Source organism: Pinus tabuliformis, chromosome 6, assembly GCF_031772625.1.
Source record: "Pinus tabuliformis cultivar Carrire ecotype Pingquan chromosome 6, CPIR1, whole genome shotgun sequence".
Classification (NCBI taxonomy): Eukaryota; Viridiplantae; Streptophyta; class Pinopsida; order Pinales; family Pinaceae; genus Pinus; species Pinus tabuliformis.
In genome coordinates this window covers 858568109-858587404 of record NC_142292.1, presented here as the reverse complement: position 1 = coordinate 858587404, position 19296 = coordinate 858568109, and the positions used below count along the sequence as shown (strand labels likewise).

At 32.9% G+C, this 19296-nt stretch overlaps 1 protein-coding gene across 1 annotated transcript in view; it reads left to right on the top strand.

The window, feature by feature from the left end:
• The first annotated feature begins 7770 nt into the window (after nucleotides 1-7770).
• The window catches only part of LOC149261598 (pleiotropic drug resistance protein 1-like), a 170017-nt gene continuing 158491 nt past the window's right edge, over nucleotides 7771-19296 (top strand). The window contains exons 1-2 of the mRNA XM_089422413.1: nucleotides 7771-8742; nucleotides 8924-9044. Coding sequence (XP_089278539.1) covers nucleotides 8423-8742; nucleotides 8924-9044 — 441 coding nt within the window. The 5' untranslated portion in view covers nucleotides 7771-8422. The remainder of the gene's footprint in view (nucleotides 8743-8923; nucleotides 9045-19296) is intronic.

The window sequence follows — 19296 nt, the reverse complement described above, 5'->3', positions numbered from 1 at the left end:
ACATGCAGACCAAGCTCAAACTATTGCATAAAAACCTAATGAAGTGATGTCTCTTCGATTTCTACTCTCCCAATTAATGGCTATCACGTGTGTTGCCACCTTGCACTTGGAGGAAAATGTGCTAGGGCCATCAATCGGCCACTCGCTACCCTTTCTCATAATGCGTCTGGCCGTGGTACGGATCCCATCAGTTCCTAATCGTTGTCTCTCACCCTAAATGGGGACATATATCTGAATATATTAAATAGTTTCACCATTTTCCTTTTTTTAATAATTATTAATACACAAGTTTGTACTTCAAAACTTTTTTTTTATTCATGAAATAATTTAAGTTATTGAATTTCCTTTTATTTATTCATTGTATGGTAAATAGTTTAAAAACAAGACATAATAATAATAATGTTATAAGTCTTTGTATTGTTCTATCCATATGTCTTAGTGCTATTAACTAGTTACAACATTTTTCTTTTCCTAATGATTATTAATACATAAGTTTGTACTTCTAACTTTTTCTTTTTATAGAACTATTTATAATATAAGTTGATTTATTAAATTTCCTTGTATAATAAATAGTTTTAAAGAGTTTTTCTTTGTCAAATAATTATTATATGTATAATGTCTTAGTGTTGTTAACTAGTTACAACATTTTTCTTTTCCTAATGATTATTAATACATAATTTTGTACTTCTAACTTTTTCTTTTTACAGAATTATTTATAATATAAGTTGATTTATTAAATTTCCTTGTATAATAAATAGTTTTAAAGAGTTTTTCTTTGTCAAATAATTATTATATGTATAAATATTTAGAGTAATTTTTTATTTTCCATTTTTTTATTGGGTTAATTATGGAGGATTTAAACCTTGAAAATCATGGTTTATATAATACTTTCTGACAAGGTGATTATCAATTAAACTACCCCTAGTAGACTTCCCAAATTCCTTATGACACAAGCTCACCTATCATAATTTCGTATTTTTATTTTTCTTTATTAAAGAAAAACAGTACTATTGTTATTTTTTATTATTCACACTTCACAAAACACATAAAATCCTACTAATTCCCAAAAGGTTTCCTTTCAGACCCAAGACATCATCTCAGAGAAACACTTCCAACGATTTTTCAGATTATATATAAGCTCAAGGATAAGTGCATGTATGAAACATACATAATTAACATACCCACAATCATTGTTCACTGGAAGGAGGGTGAAGTCGTCTGCCCTAGGGTGGCGGCCATGTTGAGTTACCTTCACTCGCATCCTGGAGATTGCAGAGGAGCTTGTAACAATACCTCCAAAGCAAGCTTAGATTGTTGCATAAAACCCCAGTGAAGTGATGTCTCCTCGATTTCTACTCTCCCAATTAATGGCTATCATGCGTGTTGCCACATTGCATCTGGAGGCAAATGTGCAAGGGCCATCAATTAGCCACCTGTTGTCCTTGCTCATAATGTGTTTGGCCATGGTATGGATCCCATAAGTACATGATCGTCCAATTAGCCACCCGTTGTCCTTGCTCATAATACGTCTGACCATGGTACAGATCCCATAAGTACCTGATCGTCATCTCTCACCCCGATCAGGGACATATGTCTAATATATTAAATAGTTTCAACATTTTCCTTTTTTAATAATTATTAATACATAAGTTTGTACTTCAATTTTTTTTATTCATGATATAATTTAAGTTATTGAATTTCCTTTTATTTATTTATTGTATGGTAAATAGTTTAAAAATAAGGCATAATAATAATATTATTATAAGTCCTTGTATTCTTCTATCCAATGTCTTAGTGCTATTAACTAGTTACAACATTTTTCTTTTCCTAATGATTATTAACACATAAGTTTGTACTTCTAACTTTTTCTTTTTATAGAATTATTCATAATATAAGTTGATTTATTAAATTTCCTTGTATAATAAATAGTTTTAAAGAGTTTTTCTTCGTCAAATAATTATTATATTTATAAATATTTAAAGTAAATTTTTGTTTTCAATTTTTTTATTGGGTTAATTATGGAGGATTTAAACCTTGAATTTCATGGTTTATATAGTATTTTATAATAAGGTGATTATCAATTAAATTACTCCTAGTGGATTTCTCAAATTCCTTATAACACAAGCTCACCTATCATAATTTCATAGTTTTATTTTTCTTTATTAAAGGAAAAAGTTACTAACTTTCATTTTTATTATTGACACTTCACAAAACACAAAAATTCTTATTAATTGTTTTTTTTCAATCACAAATATAAAAATATAGAACCTCCTCATTATATTTTTTATTTATTTTTAATATTATGAAAAATAATTTATATACTTGGTAGAAATCAGATTTTTTAGGAAGAAAAGATAGAAATAACCTATATTGTATAATTCAGATGACAAAAAAACATCCAACACTGATTTAGAAACATGAGACATGTATATATTTAAAATAAAATTATTAAATTTTAAATATAATATATATTTGTTAAATAAATAGAAATATTAATTATTATTGTTTTTATAGTTTTTTATTTAGTTGATATGGATTATGTTTAAATAACTTACTTATATAAGTTTTAATATGTAATTTGTGGTAATCAAATTTAAATAAGGAATATAAAAAATAATAATTTTTAACTATTTAAAATAATAAAAAAATAATTAATATCTTCCTTACCTAAATTCAGTTCCCCAAATAACATAATAAACTTATTATATTGTGAATTCATGAGTATATGAAACATGGTGTAGAAATGGTGCAGTAACCTAAGAACACGAGGAAGAAGTACTTGTTGAATAAGTAAAAGAAGTACTTGGTGAATAAGTGTTTGATTTGGTTTAACATATATAGAGCAGAGAAGAATATGGTAATGGAGAGAGCATTTTAGTAATTCTCAAAACCCAATTGATAAACTTTGAATGAGGTATTTGAATATTTCAAGTCATATAATATATAAAATAATCTTGATACACCCAATCATAAATTTACCATTTGTGATCTGTAAACTCATATAACCCATAGTATTTCCTGTGATAAAAAACTCTATAGTATTTGATGTGATAAAAAACTCTATTATCAAATGCATCTTGAAAATAATGTTTTATATGTTTGTTGATATTTTTTATACATAAATTATTTATTATCCTAGATATTTCTCTGTAATTTTAACACCACTCAAGCCCCATATTATCTAAAAAAATGATTAAAATTCTGACTAAACTATGATACAATTCCATAATAGTGAATGAACTATGCTTTTTCAAATTTCATAAAGGACATAATGATGTGTTCCTGTAAAAAAAGTGCGGTTCAAAGCTTTCCATGCCAGATACAACCCGCATGCCAGTTTGGTAACGGTCAGATGTTCTCGGTGCATTTCAAAACGTTTTCCAATTGGTTTCCATTGTTCTGAGTTGAGACTGTAGGTTGTACAATATCGTTAGGATACTTTCTCTCAGTTTCAAGGAGAGACAAACTCCCCATATATGGTCTGTCATTCATTTATTCGTCCACCTGAAGTAAAGAATTTCCCGGAATACAAGGATTCTGCACCCCACCCAAAATGGAGTAAGAAAGATGCGCGTAGTGATTTGAAAGCAAAATTTAATGGAGGACATGTCATTTCAAATTTGACAATGCCATACCAATATATATCAGCTCTGCTGCTCTGCACAAAATTATTTATGATACAAGTTTGACCCCAAAAAAAATCGCTTTTTGTGAAGAGACCACAAGGGACTGGATACATTTGTAATATCAATTATTATTAATGTATTGAGAAAAATAAATATATTTTATAACTTAGAATTTATGAGATTATGATGTTGCAGATGCTATCATATTCTTCTAAACTTTTTTTTTATAAAATTATTTATAATATAAAATGATTTATAAATTTATTTTTTTATATAAAAAATAAATAATATTTTTGTCTTTACTTATACTCGGTAATAAATAGTTTAACATGTTTTTGAATAATTGCTACGTTCATTTTCAAAGACCAGACAACATTATGCTTTCCACCTAAAGATCATTTATTGTATCAACTTTTTTCTTGTTCTTTACGTTCATTTTCAAAGACCAAACAACATTATGCTTTCCACCCAAAGATCATTTATTGTATCAACTTTTTTCTTTCTTTATTGCTTTTATATATATACATCAACTTTATTATTTTCAATAACTTAATTAATCATGCAAGTTAACCTATTTAATTTATTCCTTTTCATAGAGATACATAACAATGTTGCTACCTCCCACTCACTATATCTTATCTTGTTTTTAATCCATATTTTTTTTATAGTTTTAATATTTCTTTCTACGTGGAAATATATAACAGTTTTGCTACCTCCACCTCTAGGTCCTCGTGTTTTTAATCCATACTTTCGATGGCTTTAATATATTTTCGTAAATAAATATGTAACATCAATATTTTTATAAAATTATAAAATATTTTTTAATTATTATAATATTTTTATAATAATAAACTATCTTAATATATTTTTATATTTTATTATCATAAAAAAAAAAAAAATTTGTAAGTTTGTGATTTTTTATTTATCAAAAAGTATGTATAAAGATATCAAAATGTATGTGGCCTCACTCTGACCAGGTTTGTTGATCAATGCTCTAATCATATTATAGACAAAAAACAAAATACCCAACTAGGAGATCCATGGCCATATAGGTCATACATGCCCAAAAAAAAAGAATTAACAAGACACCAATTACCATAATTAGTCATCTAAAGTGATAAAGGCAGGATTCTTTGGCCCCGTCCTTAGAGGATGAGGTGGGCGGTAGAGACAATGGACATGTTGTTTAAAGTGAGCAAGTTTGGATTCCAACTTCTTGATTTTCTCAATCATAATATTCTTCCCACGCTAGAAAACCACAATTCATTCACAAACATGGCACTGAAAGTATTGGAGTTGCTCCAACTTGGCCATAACGACCTCATGTTCTTCTTTTCGAAACCTGTAAAGAAATTCCAAAGTAGCTAAGATGGACTGAAGCATCTCCAGTTGCGTCGGAGAGCTCTTGAGGCAATCAACAATTGTACGCCCCTCAAAGACCATGCATCTCATCCCACTACCCCGCCCGTGAATACTTGATCCTCGACCATGACTCGATCTTCGACCCCTGCTTCTACCCCCATGGTCACCTTGTGACAGAGCCCTGCTACCTCTACCACCCACAAGACCAACTAACTGCCTTCTCTTTTTGCCAACCTCAACACCCCCACTAGTTTTACCATGCTTAGAAGCAATAAGACAACCCCTGCCGACACCAAAAACTCTCACTCCGCCACCCCTGAAACCAGCGGACACAGGCAAGCCTTCAGGCGGGTTGGCCAAATCTGGCTTCAAGAGCATGCGCAGAGCGAGGGAGAGGCATCATCCTGGGAACCTCACTTAGAACCAGAGACCCGTACCAAACCTCGATAGACTTCCACCACCTTTAAGATAGCCCCAGCACCACGCCCCCTTCAACAAGAAGCACTTCCAACTAACTGACCACCACCGCTAGCCCAACACTCCACGCCTTTTCCAAGAGAGGCGGAGTTACGCTATCGATCCAGTCTCCTCCGCCCTAATTCATCGTGTAATCGCTACAAACCTTGGCCAAAATTGTCTGACAAACTCTCACCAGGAGAACCCAGTGGAGAACCAACCAATAACCCACAGGAAAAACACAACACTCTGACTCCCAGAAGCCCAAGCGATGCCAAATCCACTAGACTTCCTCAATGATAATTCTGTGACCAACAACACCCAGACAAGAGAACCAGGAAAAGTCAAAGTTAGAGAACTCAATAATGGCCAACGTCAAAAACCCACACCGAGTGTAATTAACACCTACAGGACACTGAGTACCATTGGCCACAATGCCATCCACAACACATAGAGGGTTGACCCAACACCACTAGGAATGCGAAAGTATAGAACTACTTAGGCCCATAAAACAAAATCCCAAAACCAACCAGTTATTCACCCGACCAACCAACTGAGCAAACCGAGAAAAGGAAGAAGTCACCTAAAGCAGCAAGATTGTGATTGTTACCTTACACAACCCGCAGAAGGAGGGACACTGAATGTAGGCACACCACCATACCTGCATGACCCAAGAAATCAGAGCCACAGACTAATTCCAAACCCACTAAAATTCGAACAACACTCGCAATGCGGCGTAACCCACACTAAATAACCACCAACATACGGACGCCATGGATCCCCTTAATCCTTCTCATGCAAGCAAGGAATGAAAGTTCACACAAACAAACTCAAGAGCATTAATCGTTGCATTATGAGAAAGTTGTATGCTTGCCCTCCACCATCTTTTCCTTATACCAAAAGTCATACATCAACCGCTGAAAAATGACAATTGTTCTCCACCCCGATTAGAAAATCATTAAATACATAATTAATATTAATCAAATAAATTAAACTTAATCTAAACACAAAAAATTATATTTTTTAATTTTCATTTTCATTTAAAAATAATATTTTATCATTTTTATTTTCATAATTATTATTTAAAACATAAACATATTATTTATATTTTATTTAAATAAATAAAAATAAATAACAAACATCACTAAATATTATTATTACATAAAATATTTTAATTTTAATTTTAAAAACTAGCTTTTTAACCAATTATTATAAATACATATTCCAACTTTCTTAAAAACTTTAATAACTATTCAATATTTTATATTTTTTTAAATGATAAATATATGACCTATCAATTTTTTTGTTAATGATATTAAACCTCCACATTATATACATTTTATATATATATATATATATATATATATATATATATATATATATTTATATCTATAATTTTTTTCAAAATTTTGAATATTTTTTATTTTCACAATAATTTAATTCAATAATTTTCTCCACCTATATAATTTAAATAATTACTTTTAAATTAAAATAATTTTAAAATAATTAAACTATAACATTAAAACATATTTTAATATTATTTTAAAATAATTTATATATTTATAAAACAAATAATAATATTTTATATATATTTATGGGATAGTTTAAATGGAAATTATATATATATATAATATTATTAATAACTTAATTTTAATATTAATATTTAATTAAAATTATATATTTAAATTTTTATTAAATTAATTAATTAATAAAAAATTAAAATTTTAACAAAATAAAATTTAAAATTTCTTCATGCAACTAAAAAATCAATATATACAACGAGCATAAAACTTTGGTCATCTTTAAATATATATTATTAATAAAAACAAAATGACACATTTAAAATATTTAAATTGACATATTTTAAAATATTTTAGCGATTGAATTTAGGATATGTCTTAAAGTGAAGTTTTATTTATCATAAATTTATTATAAAATTTTAATATTTTAATAGTTTCGAGTAGATTTTTTTAATAGTTTTGAGTAGACTAAAATATATACCTAACATATTCTATTTTATAAATAAATAAAATTTGAAATGCCCAAAATGGAGGTCAAAAACAAAAACAGGAAAAAAAAAAAATAAAATAAAAAATTGAAAGCCCTTCATTTGAGCCATTAAATTATATATACCCAAAAAAATATTAACATATTATTAAAGTTACATTATCTTCAACCTTTCATTAAAAAAATCTAAAAAGCTTATTAAAAATTAACCATGGCCATTAATTATTATAATTATTTTATTTATATTAATGAGGTGTTATATATATATATATATATATATATATATCCTCATTGCGTGTGTTCTGGTCCGAAACTCTCGAAGCTTTCCCCGTTCAGTCCACTATGTGGCTGTTTAGGAAAGGGTCACCATTCAAGCATTATCTGCATGCAGACCCTTTGACGCAGTTAAGCCATTTTTGGATTCCATATACCTGCAATGTGTCGTGAAGTTAGAAAGTGAGAAACGCTAATTACTTACTATATAACGCACAAAATTCGAGGCATCCGAAAACCAGTAATGGAAATTCATGAGTTTTCTAAAGATCTTGCGACGCAGCTCGAAGTCGTGAAGATCTCGTAATCTTGTGAGGCATGCGCATACGTCATGTGATATGCTTTTTAAAATTTCTGGACATAAATCCTCCTTTATTTTCTCGTGACAGATTGCACAACTGGAGTTTAGAACCTGCCAATTTCACGGGCTAATCGTTGTCTTTGAACTAAATGTTGGTGGGAGGCCAGTGCGGGAACAATAGTCCCATTAAACAAATGGCAGACAGCCACAGACAATAATAGAATTTTACTTTGCGTGTCCTCCAAGTTCTTAGATTTTACCAGTTTCCACCTAAATTTACTCAAGTCCTTTATATATAGATTTTTGGCTCTCGGCCTTTCTAGCTTTTTTCTTGGCTTTTATAAAGCAGATTTCACAGCCATTTTGTGAAGGACTGGTAGGAAGTTTGGGCTTCAACATGTCAATCTCTGTGGATTTTCAGCCTCCCTGGACTGGTGAAGATAATCATCTAAACATCTCCGGTTCTTTCACTAGAAGAGGAGGCGAGGATGATGAAGAAGCTCTCAAATGGGCTGCAATTGAGAGGCTACCCACTTATGATCGCCTGAGAAAATCCATTCTCAATGAAGTTACTGACAATGGAAGTTTCAGATATCAGGAGGTGGATATCACAAGGTTGTCCAGAGAGACTCGCCAGAAGTTCATGCAGCGAATACTGCAGGTGGCCGAAGTGGACAATGAGCAGTTTCTGCTGAAATTAAGACAGAGGATAGACAGGTAGATTTACAATATAAAAAAGATTGGTTTTCAGAATGAATTCTCTGGATGAAAATGATGTTTTGTTTGTATGGTATGATGTGAGATAATAATTTTGATGTTTTGTTTGTATTATATGATGTGAGATAATAATTTTGATTGTGAAGAACATATTTTATGTTTTTGCTATGCTGAATTGCAGGGTGGGGATTCAGATGCCAACGATAGAAGTCCGGTTTGAACACCTGAGTGCGGATGTGGATGTCTATGTTGGAGGAAGAGCTCTTCCTACTTTGCTGAATTTCACTGCAAACATAATAGAGGTGAGGTGAATTGCATCTGTGATTGTACTTTATTTTCACTGCAAACATGATAGAGGTGAATCGCATGTGTGTTTGAACCTTCTTTTTTTATTATGTTCTTGCAATGCACATTTTTTTTTTATCAACGTTTATAACTTATATTGGCTTATGCGAAGCGAAGATGTTACCACTGGAATTTGAATAGCTTATAGGAAGATGTAACCAGTGGAATTTGAATAGGAGGGTCCAAAATAACAATTCTTCCTTCTCTTTATATCTATATATATATTTGTGTAGACATCATCCATCTTTATAATGAATATATTAAGCATTTAAGGAGATCAAACTATTATAAGAGAATTCATTTGGATGGAAAAGTAATTTGAGAAAAAATCAACTACAGTTGTGATAGATTGTGTGTCTTGGGGTTAGGTGATAGATTGTGTGTGTCTTGGGTTAGGCTGAGCGATTGCATACTTTGAGTTTGAGTGATCTTATGTCAGATGTTTTTTGTTGCGTGTCTCACTAAATGGTCTTACTAGACCAAGCACCATTATCAATAGCAACATTTTTATAATGGATTTATTATTAGCAAAATGCAAGGAAATATTTAGAGTTAAAAGTGGGGTTTACATTAGATACCATTCATAAAATGTGGGAAAGTGCCCAATAATGTAGCATTGAAATGTTTATGGTGGGTACCATCTACAAAATGAGAGGAAGCGCCTTATAATTATCCACAATGTGCCCCATAATCAACTTGAACATCTTTACATGGGTCCCAATCACAAAATGTGACAAAGTGTCCTGGTTTTTCCCATGATATTTTCCTCAGAATATGTGTGCATGTGTCTGAGAGAGAAAGTTATCATTTTACTATTTTAATAAACTTTAACATATGTGGCACACATACATATTACTTGTTTGGCCATTTAAGCATTATGAAATAGACATATGGCATGGGTTTTGCAATCTCTTCCACAATGAGTTGTAAAATGTGTCTCTTAGCATAATAAGAATTTTAACATTATCTAAGAGGAGGTGTGTCGATGCGTGTAAAATATCTTGTGATGTTTTGGAATTGCTTATATGATTATAAAATCATCTCTTACTACCTTTAACCTTTACTTTCCCCTACTTATCCATGCATTGTAAATAGATGATATAATAGTTCTTACATCTAACTTGTAAGATCTTGATAGAAAGCATGCTTCTATATGGCAACCATATCAATTTCAAAAGTTTCAGCACTCACAAGAACTTATGCTAGGTAACACAAAAATCAAGAAGAAACAAGTATTAACAAAACTAAGCTTTTCTTTTAAGTGCATAGAGTTTGGAAAAAAAAAAAAAAAACTTTTCTTCTTCTTTCTTTTATTGCAATACCCATATTTTTTTCAATTATATTTAAGGTAAAAGAAATCATATAATTATATTTAATTAAAATTTGCATGTTACACAAAAAAATGCCCTGACACTAAAAAAACATCTTATCAAAGAATACAAAAATGAGACTTTCTATTGAAAAGAGAGTTTCTTATTTATCGTACTTAAATGAAATCTTCCATTAGCATGACCTTTTTATGTTTTTTTATGTCAATTAGGTTTAGCTCAAGTAGTTGGGAGAAATGTTGTTATCCTCCCTACTTGAGTCCAATTCCCGCATGTGACATGTCAGTGACATTAAACCTTGTTTGAGCAATCCTCTCTTATTAGAGAATAAAAAATGAGACTTTCTATTGAAAAGAGAGTTTCTTATTTATCTTACTTAAATAAAATCTTCCATTAGCATAACCTTTTTATGTTTTTATGCCAATTGGGTTTAGTTTGGGTGGTTGGGAGCAATGTTGTTATCCTCCCTCCGATGTTCAATTCCCACATGTGACATGTTCATGGCTTCAAACTGTGTTGTTGGAGCAGTCCCTCGAGAATATAAACATGTATATTCCTCATATTGAATACAAAATATTATTCACAGAAAATTTGAAAAAAAAAAACATTTTTTTAATAAAAAACAATGACCTAAAACTAACTAAACTTCACTTGTAACATAAAATTAGACAAAGCCTTAACCATAATCTGTAAGAGTCCTCCTTTAATTAGAAAAAAACTAGATATCATTTTTTTGGGATTCAACTGCGTTAAGTAAGTCATTCATCTATGACCATTTCCATGAGAGGTAGTCATAACTGACTAATTTCTCAATGATTTTTTGAATAGTCCACTTAGCACTCATTGCATCTAATATAATTCACTGTGAAAACCCCTCAATACTTAAGTTCAAAAGAGTGAAGGGAACTCTACTTGAATGGTTCATGAGGCACAATACTTGCTAAGGTTTTGCAAATGGGGTAGCAAGCTAAGTGGGCTTGATTGTGGGGAAAAATCCACAGTTAAGTGCACTTGAGCTAGAGGTGAACTCGGATGGGTAACATCCCGGGAAGTCCTTAGCGGTGAGTTTCGCTGGGTGATACCCACGAGATGAGAGTTCAAATCCCATTGAGTATATGTTGACCTGTTGTGTCTTGGCTAGAAGAGTAGGCGACCCCATAGAGGACGTCTCGGCTCTTGTTGAGGCATAAGTTACCTGCTATTGTGTGGCTTGCAGGTTGTTGCACGTAGCCTAGGTTTATAGTGGCAGCCAGTCAGATTTGATCCTGGGTCTGTTCAGGATAACTCTCACCAGTTACCGATTATCCTAGATTCAAAAAAAAAAAAAACATCCCAGGAAGTCCTAGTTACCGGGTGCAAGCCCTAGAAGTAATGATTGACGTTATGTGATTCATTTCACTAGTTTCATCTCACTTCTTCACCCCTGTGAGCATCACTCGATGCGATGAGTGCTAAGTGGGCTATTCAAAAATCATGAGAAATTAGTCAATTATGACTACCTCTCATGGAAATGGTGATAGATGAATGAATTACTTAACACAGTTGAATCTCAAAAAATGATATCTAATATAATGCATCGTGAAAACCCCTCAATACTTAAATAGAAAAAACTAGTTGATTAATAAATTGGCTATGAACAATGCAATACATACACAAACAAATATAAGTACATCCAACCATCTAGGAAACTAGAGTGATCCATTTTGTTCAAGTGGCATATTTGCCTATGAAGTTCATATGTTATTAAGTTAAATGTATGAATCATATATTGTTTATTTACGACACTTCCACTTAATCAAGAGTGTTCACTTATCTAGTTTAATCCATCTTAAAACCACTCTTGAGAAATGTAAACTTTATCCTTACAAGATATTTTGTTAATGCATCAGCTATTTTTTTACTAATTTCACAAAAATCTGTACGCAACATCCCCTTCTTGAAAAAGAAAGTGGCATTGTGGGTGAAAGCATGGAGTTGGGTTACACTTTTTGGCGAGAGATGGCGCGTTTGAGTGGAAAAAATGATGGCTCAATCGAGCTATTTAAGGTTTTAAACAATGTAAACTGAGGTTAGTCAGGAGCTCGATCAAGCCATGTTTTTGAAATTTCCCACCAATACATGAAGTTAAAAAGGGTGGCTCGATCGAGCCTTAAAGCTAGATCTAGCCTTAAAGTTAGATCGAGTTATAGGCTGGATGGAGCCTTTATTTAACCATGGTAAGGGCTCAATTGAGGGTTTCTTAAACCCTTGATCAAGCTATTTGAATTTCTAAATCAAGCGTTTGATCAATTGCTTTAAGCACTTGATCGAGCCTCTTAAGTCCTAAAATCCATAATTTCAGCACCCCTTTTGCAAAATTTCTTGCAACACCATTTTGTACCCTAGTAGACTTAGGGATAAATTTGTCCTTAGATGGCGGAGTTGATCACATTGGATTCATGAAGGAATCCTCTATCCAATGACATATGAGTTTGACATTTTCGAATTCATATGATATTTTTCATCTAATTTCTTTTAAACATAATGCTTGAATTATTTTTGAACTGTTTTAAAGAGATTGAATAAAAAATCAATATCATAAAATATACACAACGAAAAAATTTCAAAAAATACCACTACCTTCATTTACGAGTCCTCTTCAAAAGGGTACTTTCTAAGTCACATGACACAAGAACACGAGACATGGAGGACATGTAGATACGAGTATTCGACACGAAACACAGCGACCCTAGAAACAGGACACGAGGGATCCGTTATATATATATATATATATATATATATATATATATATATATATATATATATATATATATAAAAAAATACTGAAATATAGTGCTTGATCCATATAGATATGAATCATGATGACATCTATTTAGTATTTAGTATACAGTATTTACTATTTAGTAATTTACTAGCTAGTTTATTAATTTACTATATCAATGATGTTCACAGTTCAACGTTCATTGTTCATGTTATAATTTTTGTTATCAACTTCAAACTGGTTTGATCATGTTCAAACTTCACATAAATTTATGAACTATAAATTTATGTGTTCAAACTTCATTGTTGACCAGAGTGTTAATTGAGCTTTCCCTCCCTTTAGACCTCGAAGGTGTAGTGAGCAATGAGCACATGACGGGGAGCTTGAATTTTTATTTCAACACACGACCTATATGTGGTCACTCTTGTATAATTAAATTAAGTTCCATAGGCTATAACACAACTTACAAGAAATTTAAGTGCTCCAAACTCTCAGCAAAGCATGCGAACGCTCAACTCCTACATCTCTAGGTCTAGGTCGATGTGAAGATGTGAGCATTGCGCTCAAATCTGATGGAATTCCTCACACTACACAACAAATTGGATTCCGGCGACGAGAAAACTCAACTTCGGTGGCGAACAATGACAAAAACACCCATAAATAAACCATGTTGCAGGTTTTCAATGTCACTTCTCATGGGACATGTGTCCTAAGAACCAAAAACGTTAGGGCACGTTTTCGACACATCCAAAACACGTGTCTCGATTGGAGGACATGAAGAAAAACGTTTTCGACACGTTTTAGGGCGGTTTTTGTGTCCGACACATAAAATACGGGACACGAGACCCTGAGGAACGTGTCCTGTGACTTAAGGTACTTTTGGTTTCTCAATTTATTTAAATATTTGAAAAAAACTAACGTGAACACGTGTCTACAAAATGCAATCGAAATATTAATTCGCCAACTTTGAAAAATAATAAAAAATTTTGCATAAAAAAATAAAATTTTAATATGAAAAACTTAGCTCTCTCTGTGTAGATCATGCTCATATATATATATATATATATATATATTACACACATTTTAGACTAAGTTATGCTATGCGAACGGACGCATACCTTTTAAGATGTGTGAAAAATTGAAAGGATAAGCATTTCATTTAATGGAAAATTGACATATTATACGACACTAAATATTTTTGCAAAAAATATTATTAGCACAAAACATAATTCTCCACAATTTGTCCTTTTACTCCAAATCAAAATTCATTGTTCTTATATGAATTTTGAGGGCTTCAATTCGATAAAAGAGGAAAAACTTGTAATTTCATCGCCACATTTGGCCCAAAAGTGTAAACCCATCTTCATGTTTTCACTCTTGTACTTCAATGTGTTTTTTCTTATCATGGAAATTTGAATGTTTTGCCATTGCAATGCAACTCTTATTGTAACATTTCATCACCAAGAAATTTTTTGGATGCACATCAACACTCTTCTCAACAAATAATCCTCTTAGTCAGATAATATGCAAAGGCATTTTTTCTAGTAGTTGATAAGGAAATTATTAGATTCCTTTTATTTTACCATGAAATTAACCCACCACCAACATGAAAAAATATCTAGATGTTGATCAACGATCATCCACATTCCCTAGCCAATCTACACTACAACATCCAATCAACTTCATTAGACTCTTGGAACTCCTAGAATGTAATGCCTATGTCTACCATACCCTTCAAATATTTGAATATTATTGTCACTACGCACACCTCAACATTACAGTCCTAGATTACATGAGAATTGGCTCCCTTGACTCATACGAGAAGTAATATGTAGTTTGGTACACATGGCATACATTAGAGTCCCAATCACATTTATATGTGCCACTTTCTTCATGGCTTCATTATGGCCATTATTCTAGAATCCATGCCTTTAGATAACATCACTCCAACTTGCACTAGAGTTGCATCTGGATTGTTATCTTGGGACTCATTCCCTTATACAATGTCACTTCAACCACCATAGAATTCCTCCAATGTATCTTCTTCAGTTCAAGTGAATTCACTCTATATCTATACAATCAAGTCTCAAAGCAATAATGGATCTCCCCACCATTGAAAATTTCAAATAAAACCACCATCTTTGGCTTGAACTCAATTAAATTCTTCGTATAAGGATATAAAACCATCTACATGCAGTGGAAAAATGAGAAAATCCATACCCATATTGTTGTAAATGAACAATCCACATATAAATTCCAAAACCTCGCTTCGTCTAGTATCCATGCATTTAACAATATGCCAATCTCTAAATGATTCATTTATTCCATGAAAAGTCCTCTACTTACCAAATATTATGTTCCTGGTTTTATATATGCTTTTCATTGTTGCACATAGATCTCCTCTTCCAACTGTTTCATTGAGAAAAGTTGTATTCACATCAAATTGATGCACATGTAGATATTGAATAATAATTAGTGCCATCAACATCATTATTGAGTAAATACACAACATTGGTGAGAAAGCTTAAGCTTTAGTATAATCCACCCCTTTAGTTTAAGTGCACTAGTTTAGCACCAAACACACCTAAGTATCCATTAAACATGAGATTAATATCCAATACATGATTCCAATGCTTTGGCCCACCATTCTCAAGTGCCTCTTTAATAGATGCAACTTCTAATTCCTCAATGTACATCATAGTGTAATATTGTTACCTTTATAGGGGACTTTAGACACTCATTAATCTCCTGACAACTAGTAGTTTAAGTATAACTTTCTGTTGGCATCATGGCACAGGTTTGGAACTATGGCACAGGTGTTGTCCTTGATGGCAACTCACTCTGGTGATAGATCTTAGTTCAAGCTTTCAGAATGAAGGAAAAGATATATACGCATGTTCACCTAGATGAAGACGTGTATACACGCGTGTTATACGTTACAAAAGCGCGTATGCGTATACACGCACTTTCACACAAGGAAAAGCGCGTACATGTTGGAGAACTTACTTTTGGTCCGTGGTATTTAGTCCTTGGTAATTGAACCTATGGTTTTGGGCCATGGTATCTCGTCAGAAGTGTTGATCCCAAGTATTGGGTCCATGGTATTGTTTTATTATGGTTTTGGATCGTGGTATTATGAAAGGCCTAAGACTATAAAAGAGGAAGGAGATCATTTGACAAAGGATCATCTGAATTATTGAATATCTGAAAAAGTGCTAGATCTGGAATATTGGTGATTGGGTTATGGTGCAGATCTGGATCTGAATGAAGGAGGAACCTGAGCGCAAAGAGAAGGATAAGTTCTATTGATGGGTCATAATCTTAAGGCTTGAATAATAGTATCTTTGTATGATTTTGATCCGTTATATGTGGCGCATGTTTGATCTATAAATCTGGTAATCTGGGTTAATTAATGTCTGAATATTTGAAAGAGTGAATTATCCTTTATAGATCTGTACGCAGGTTCAGTGAAGCGAAGGCGCGTATACACGTTGGTTCTGTGAGTAAAAACAGCGTATACGCAGGTTGGTCCAAACACAGAAGCGTATGCACGCAGGTTTCTGGTTATTGAAGTAGCGTATATCTCTTGAGTTGTGTTCTAGCAGCTTCTGTTTATTGCTGCAGTGTTCTGGGTTCAGAATTTGGTGTGTGGTTACTGTTACTATGTTTTGGGTACAGCTGTCAGAGAAGTGTCTACTTGATTCAGTTCTAATTGGTGAAAAGGAGATTGTTTGATGCAAAAATTCTTGATGATTGATTGATGTTCATGGATCCAGTCTGAAAATTTATGAAATGTGGTCCCTGGAAGAAAAAGAAGGTTGTAGCCTTCTGTAGGCTAGCACCTACGTACTAGTATCTTGGCTAGTGCAAGAGCTAAGGGGGTTGTAGCTCCCTTCCAGGAGAAGCTGGAGAACGAGAGAGGGTTGTAGCTCTCTGCAGGTTGCAGCCTGCGTACTAGTAAAAGACTGCACCAGTACAAAATCATTGTAAAAAGAAGTTTCTAATTAAAAAGAAGATAGAGATGAATTGCAGCAGGTGGTTTTCTCCTACATTGGGTTTCCACCTTATATCTTGTGTTCTTGTGTGTGATTGTCTTCTGCTCTGTTTCACTGTTTCTGGTTACTGTTTATTTGATTCTGATACACAGATTAATGATCAACATTTGTAAGATAAAGTAAATTATAAGTTTGCATGGTATACGTGGGTTTCCTTATACGTAGTTGCATATATACGCGGTTTTCACTAACTGAAGTAGCGTATATGATCTGGATTTGAAAAAGGAAATAATTGACTTGATAATACTGATTCACCCCCCCCCCCCTCAGTATTATTTCCAACAATTGGTATCAGAGCAGGTCCTTCTGAAGAAGCTTGATCGCTTGAAGGAAGATCCATCATCATGAGCAACTACGAGAGAGAAGCATCTATTAGGCCACCAATTTTTGATGGGACCAACTTCGTCTATTGGAAGGTAAGAGTCACAGCCTATTTTGAATCTCTTGGTACAAAAGTCTGGGATATCATAGATACAGGGTACACTTTTCCATCCACAACTCCTACAGATTCGGCTGGTAAGAAGCAATATGAAACAAATGCAAAGGCTGTCAATACTCTATTAGGATGTCTATCTCAATCAAAATTCGTCAAGGTTATGAAGTATAAATCCGCGAAAGAAATATGGGACAAGATTGTTCTGAGCTATGAAGGAGATGAACAGGTAAAACGAGCAAAACTCCAAACCCCCATAATTCAATATGAAAATCTCAAAATGCACAATGATGAAAGTGTGGCTAACTATTTTCTTCGTGTAGATGAGATTGTTAATTGTATGAAAAACTTGGGTGAAGAAATAAAAGAGGCTGTTGTGGTTGAAAAGGTTCTAAGATCTTTGTCCTCTAAGTTTGAATCTAAAGTTTCTGCAATAGAAGAAAAAGAGAATCTACGAAACCTTACCATGTCACAGCTGCACGGAATTCTGACTGCTTACGAAATGAGGAAAGGAGGACCATCAGACAGGAGAGAAGCTGCTTTCAAGGCTTCAGGCAAAGGAGATTACTATGAGTCAGGACATATGTCAGAAGAAGAAGAAGAATCAAATTTTGTCAAGAACCTTCAACGGGGTGCTGGAAGATTCAGAGGTAAGTTACCTTTCAAATGCTTTTCTTGTGGAAGAGTCGGTCACTATGCTGCCAAATGTCCTCATAAAGATAAGCTTGACAAGGGTAAGGAACCTGCTAGATGGAACAAGAAACAAAATGTAAATAAGAAAAGCTATTACACTCATGAAGACAGTGATGGACTTTCAAATAGTGATGAAGATGAACAAGGTAATAAATATAGACTTTTAATGGCTTTTGAAGATGAAGATTTCATGGATGCTATAGATGAAGAAGGTCTTTATGAAGAGATTTCTAAACTCAAAATTTGTTTAGAAGAGAAAAATATGATTATTGATACTCTATAATTCCAACTGGCTGAAAGGGAAAAACATCATGAAAAGTTAGAATGTGAAATTGTGGGACTTAGAAAAGAGATTGAGAAATCTAAAGCTCTTAATCTTAGATTTGTTAAAGGATCTAAAACATTAGATGAGATTATCAAAGTGCAGTGTTCTCCACTAATCAAGATAGGTCTGGGATATAATGAAGAAACAACTCAAGCGCAGGAACCATCTACCTCCAAAAGTTATCTTGATGCTGCAAGGAAAAGTGAACAAAGGCCAAATGGAAATCACCAGGTAAATCAAGGACAATTCACCTCAAGAATGAACAAAGACTATCAGATAAATCGGGGGCAATCTACTTTTAGAATGAACAAAAGATACAACCAGCCACAGGTAAAACCTTCTCAATCTGCCTCAAGAATGGATGTCAATAGGAACTACAATCATTTGGCTGGTAGATTTGATAATCACAGGAGTTTCTTCAATGGCCAATGTTTTTCTTGTCATAACTTTGGTCACAAAGCAGCTCAATGTGTTGCCTATAAGACAATCATGACTAGAGAAGCTCATAAACAGAGGAGTATGACTGGGATCATGAAAAGGACCTACAATAACTTCTCTGCTCTTGAAAATGAAATAGAATGTTCTATTTGTAACAATTTCGGTCATGAAGATTC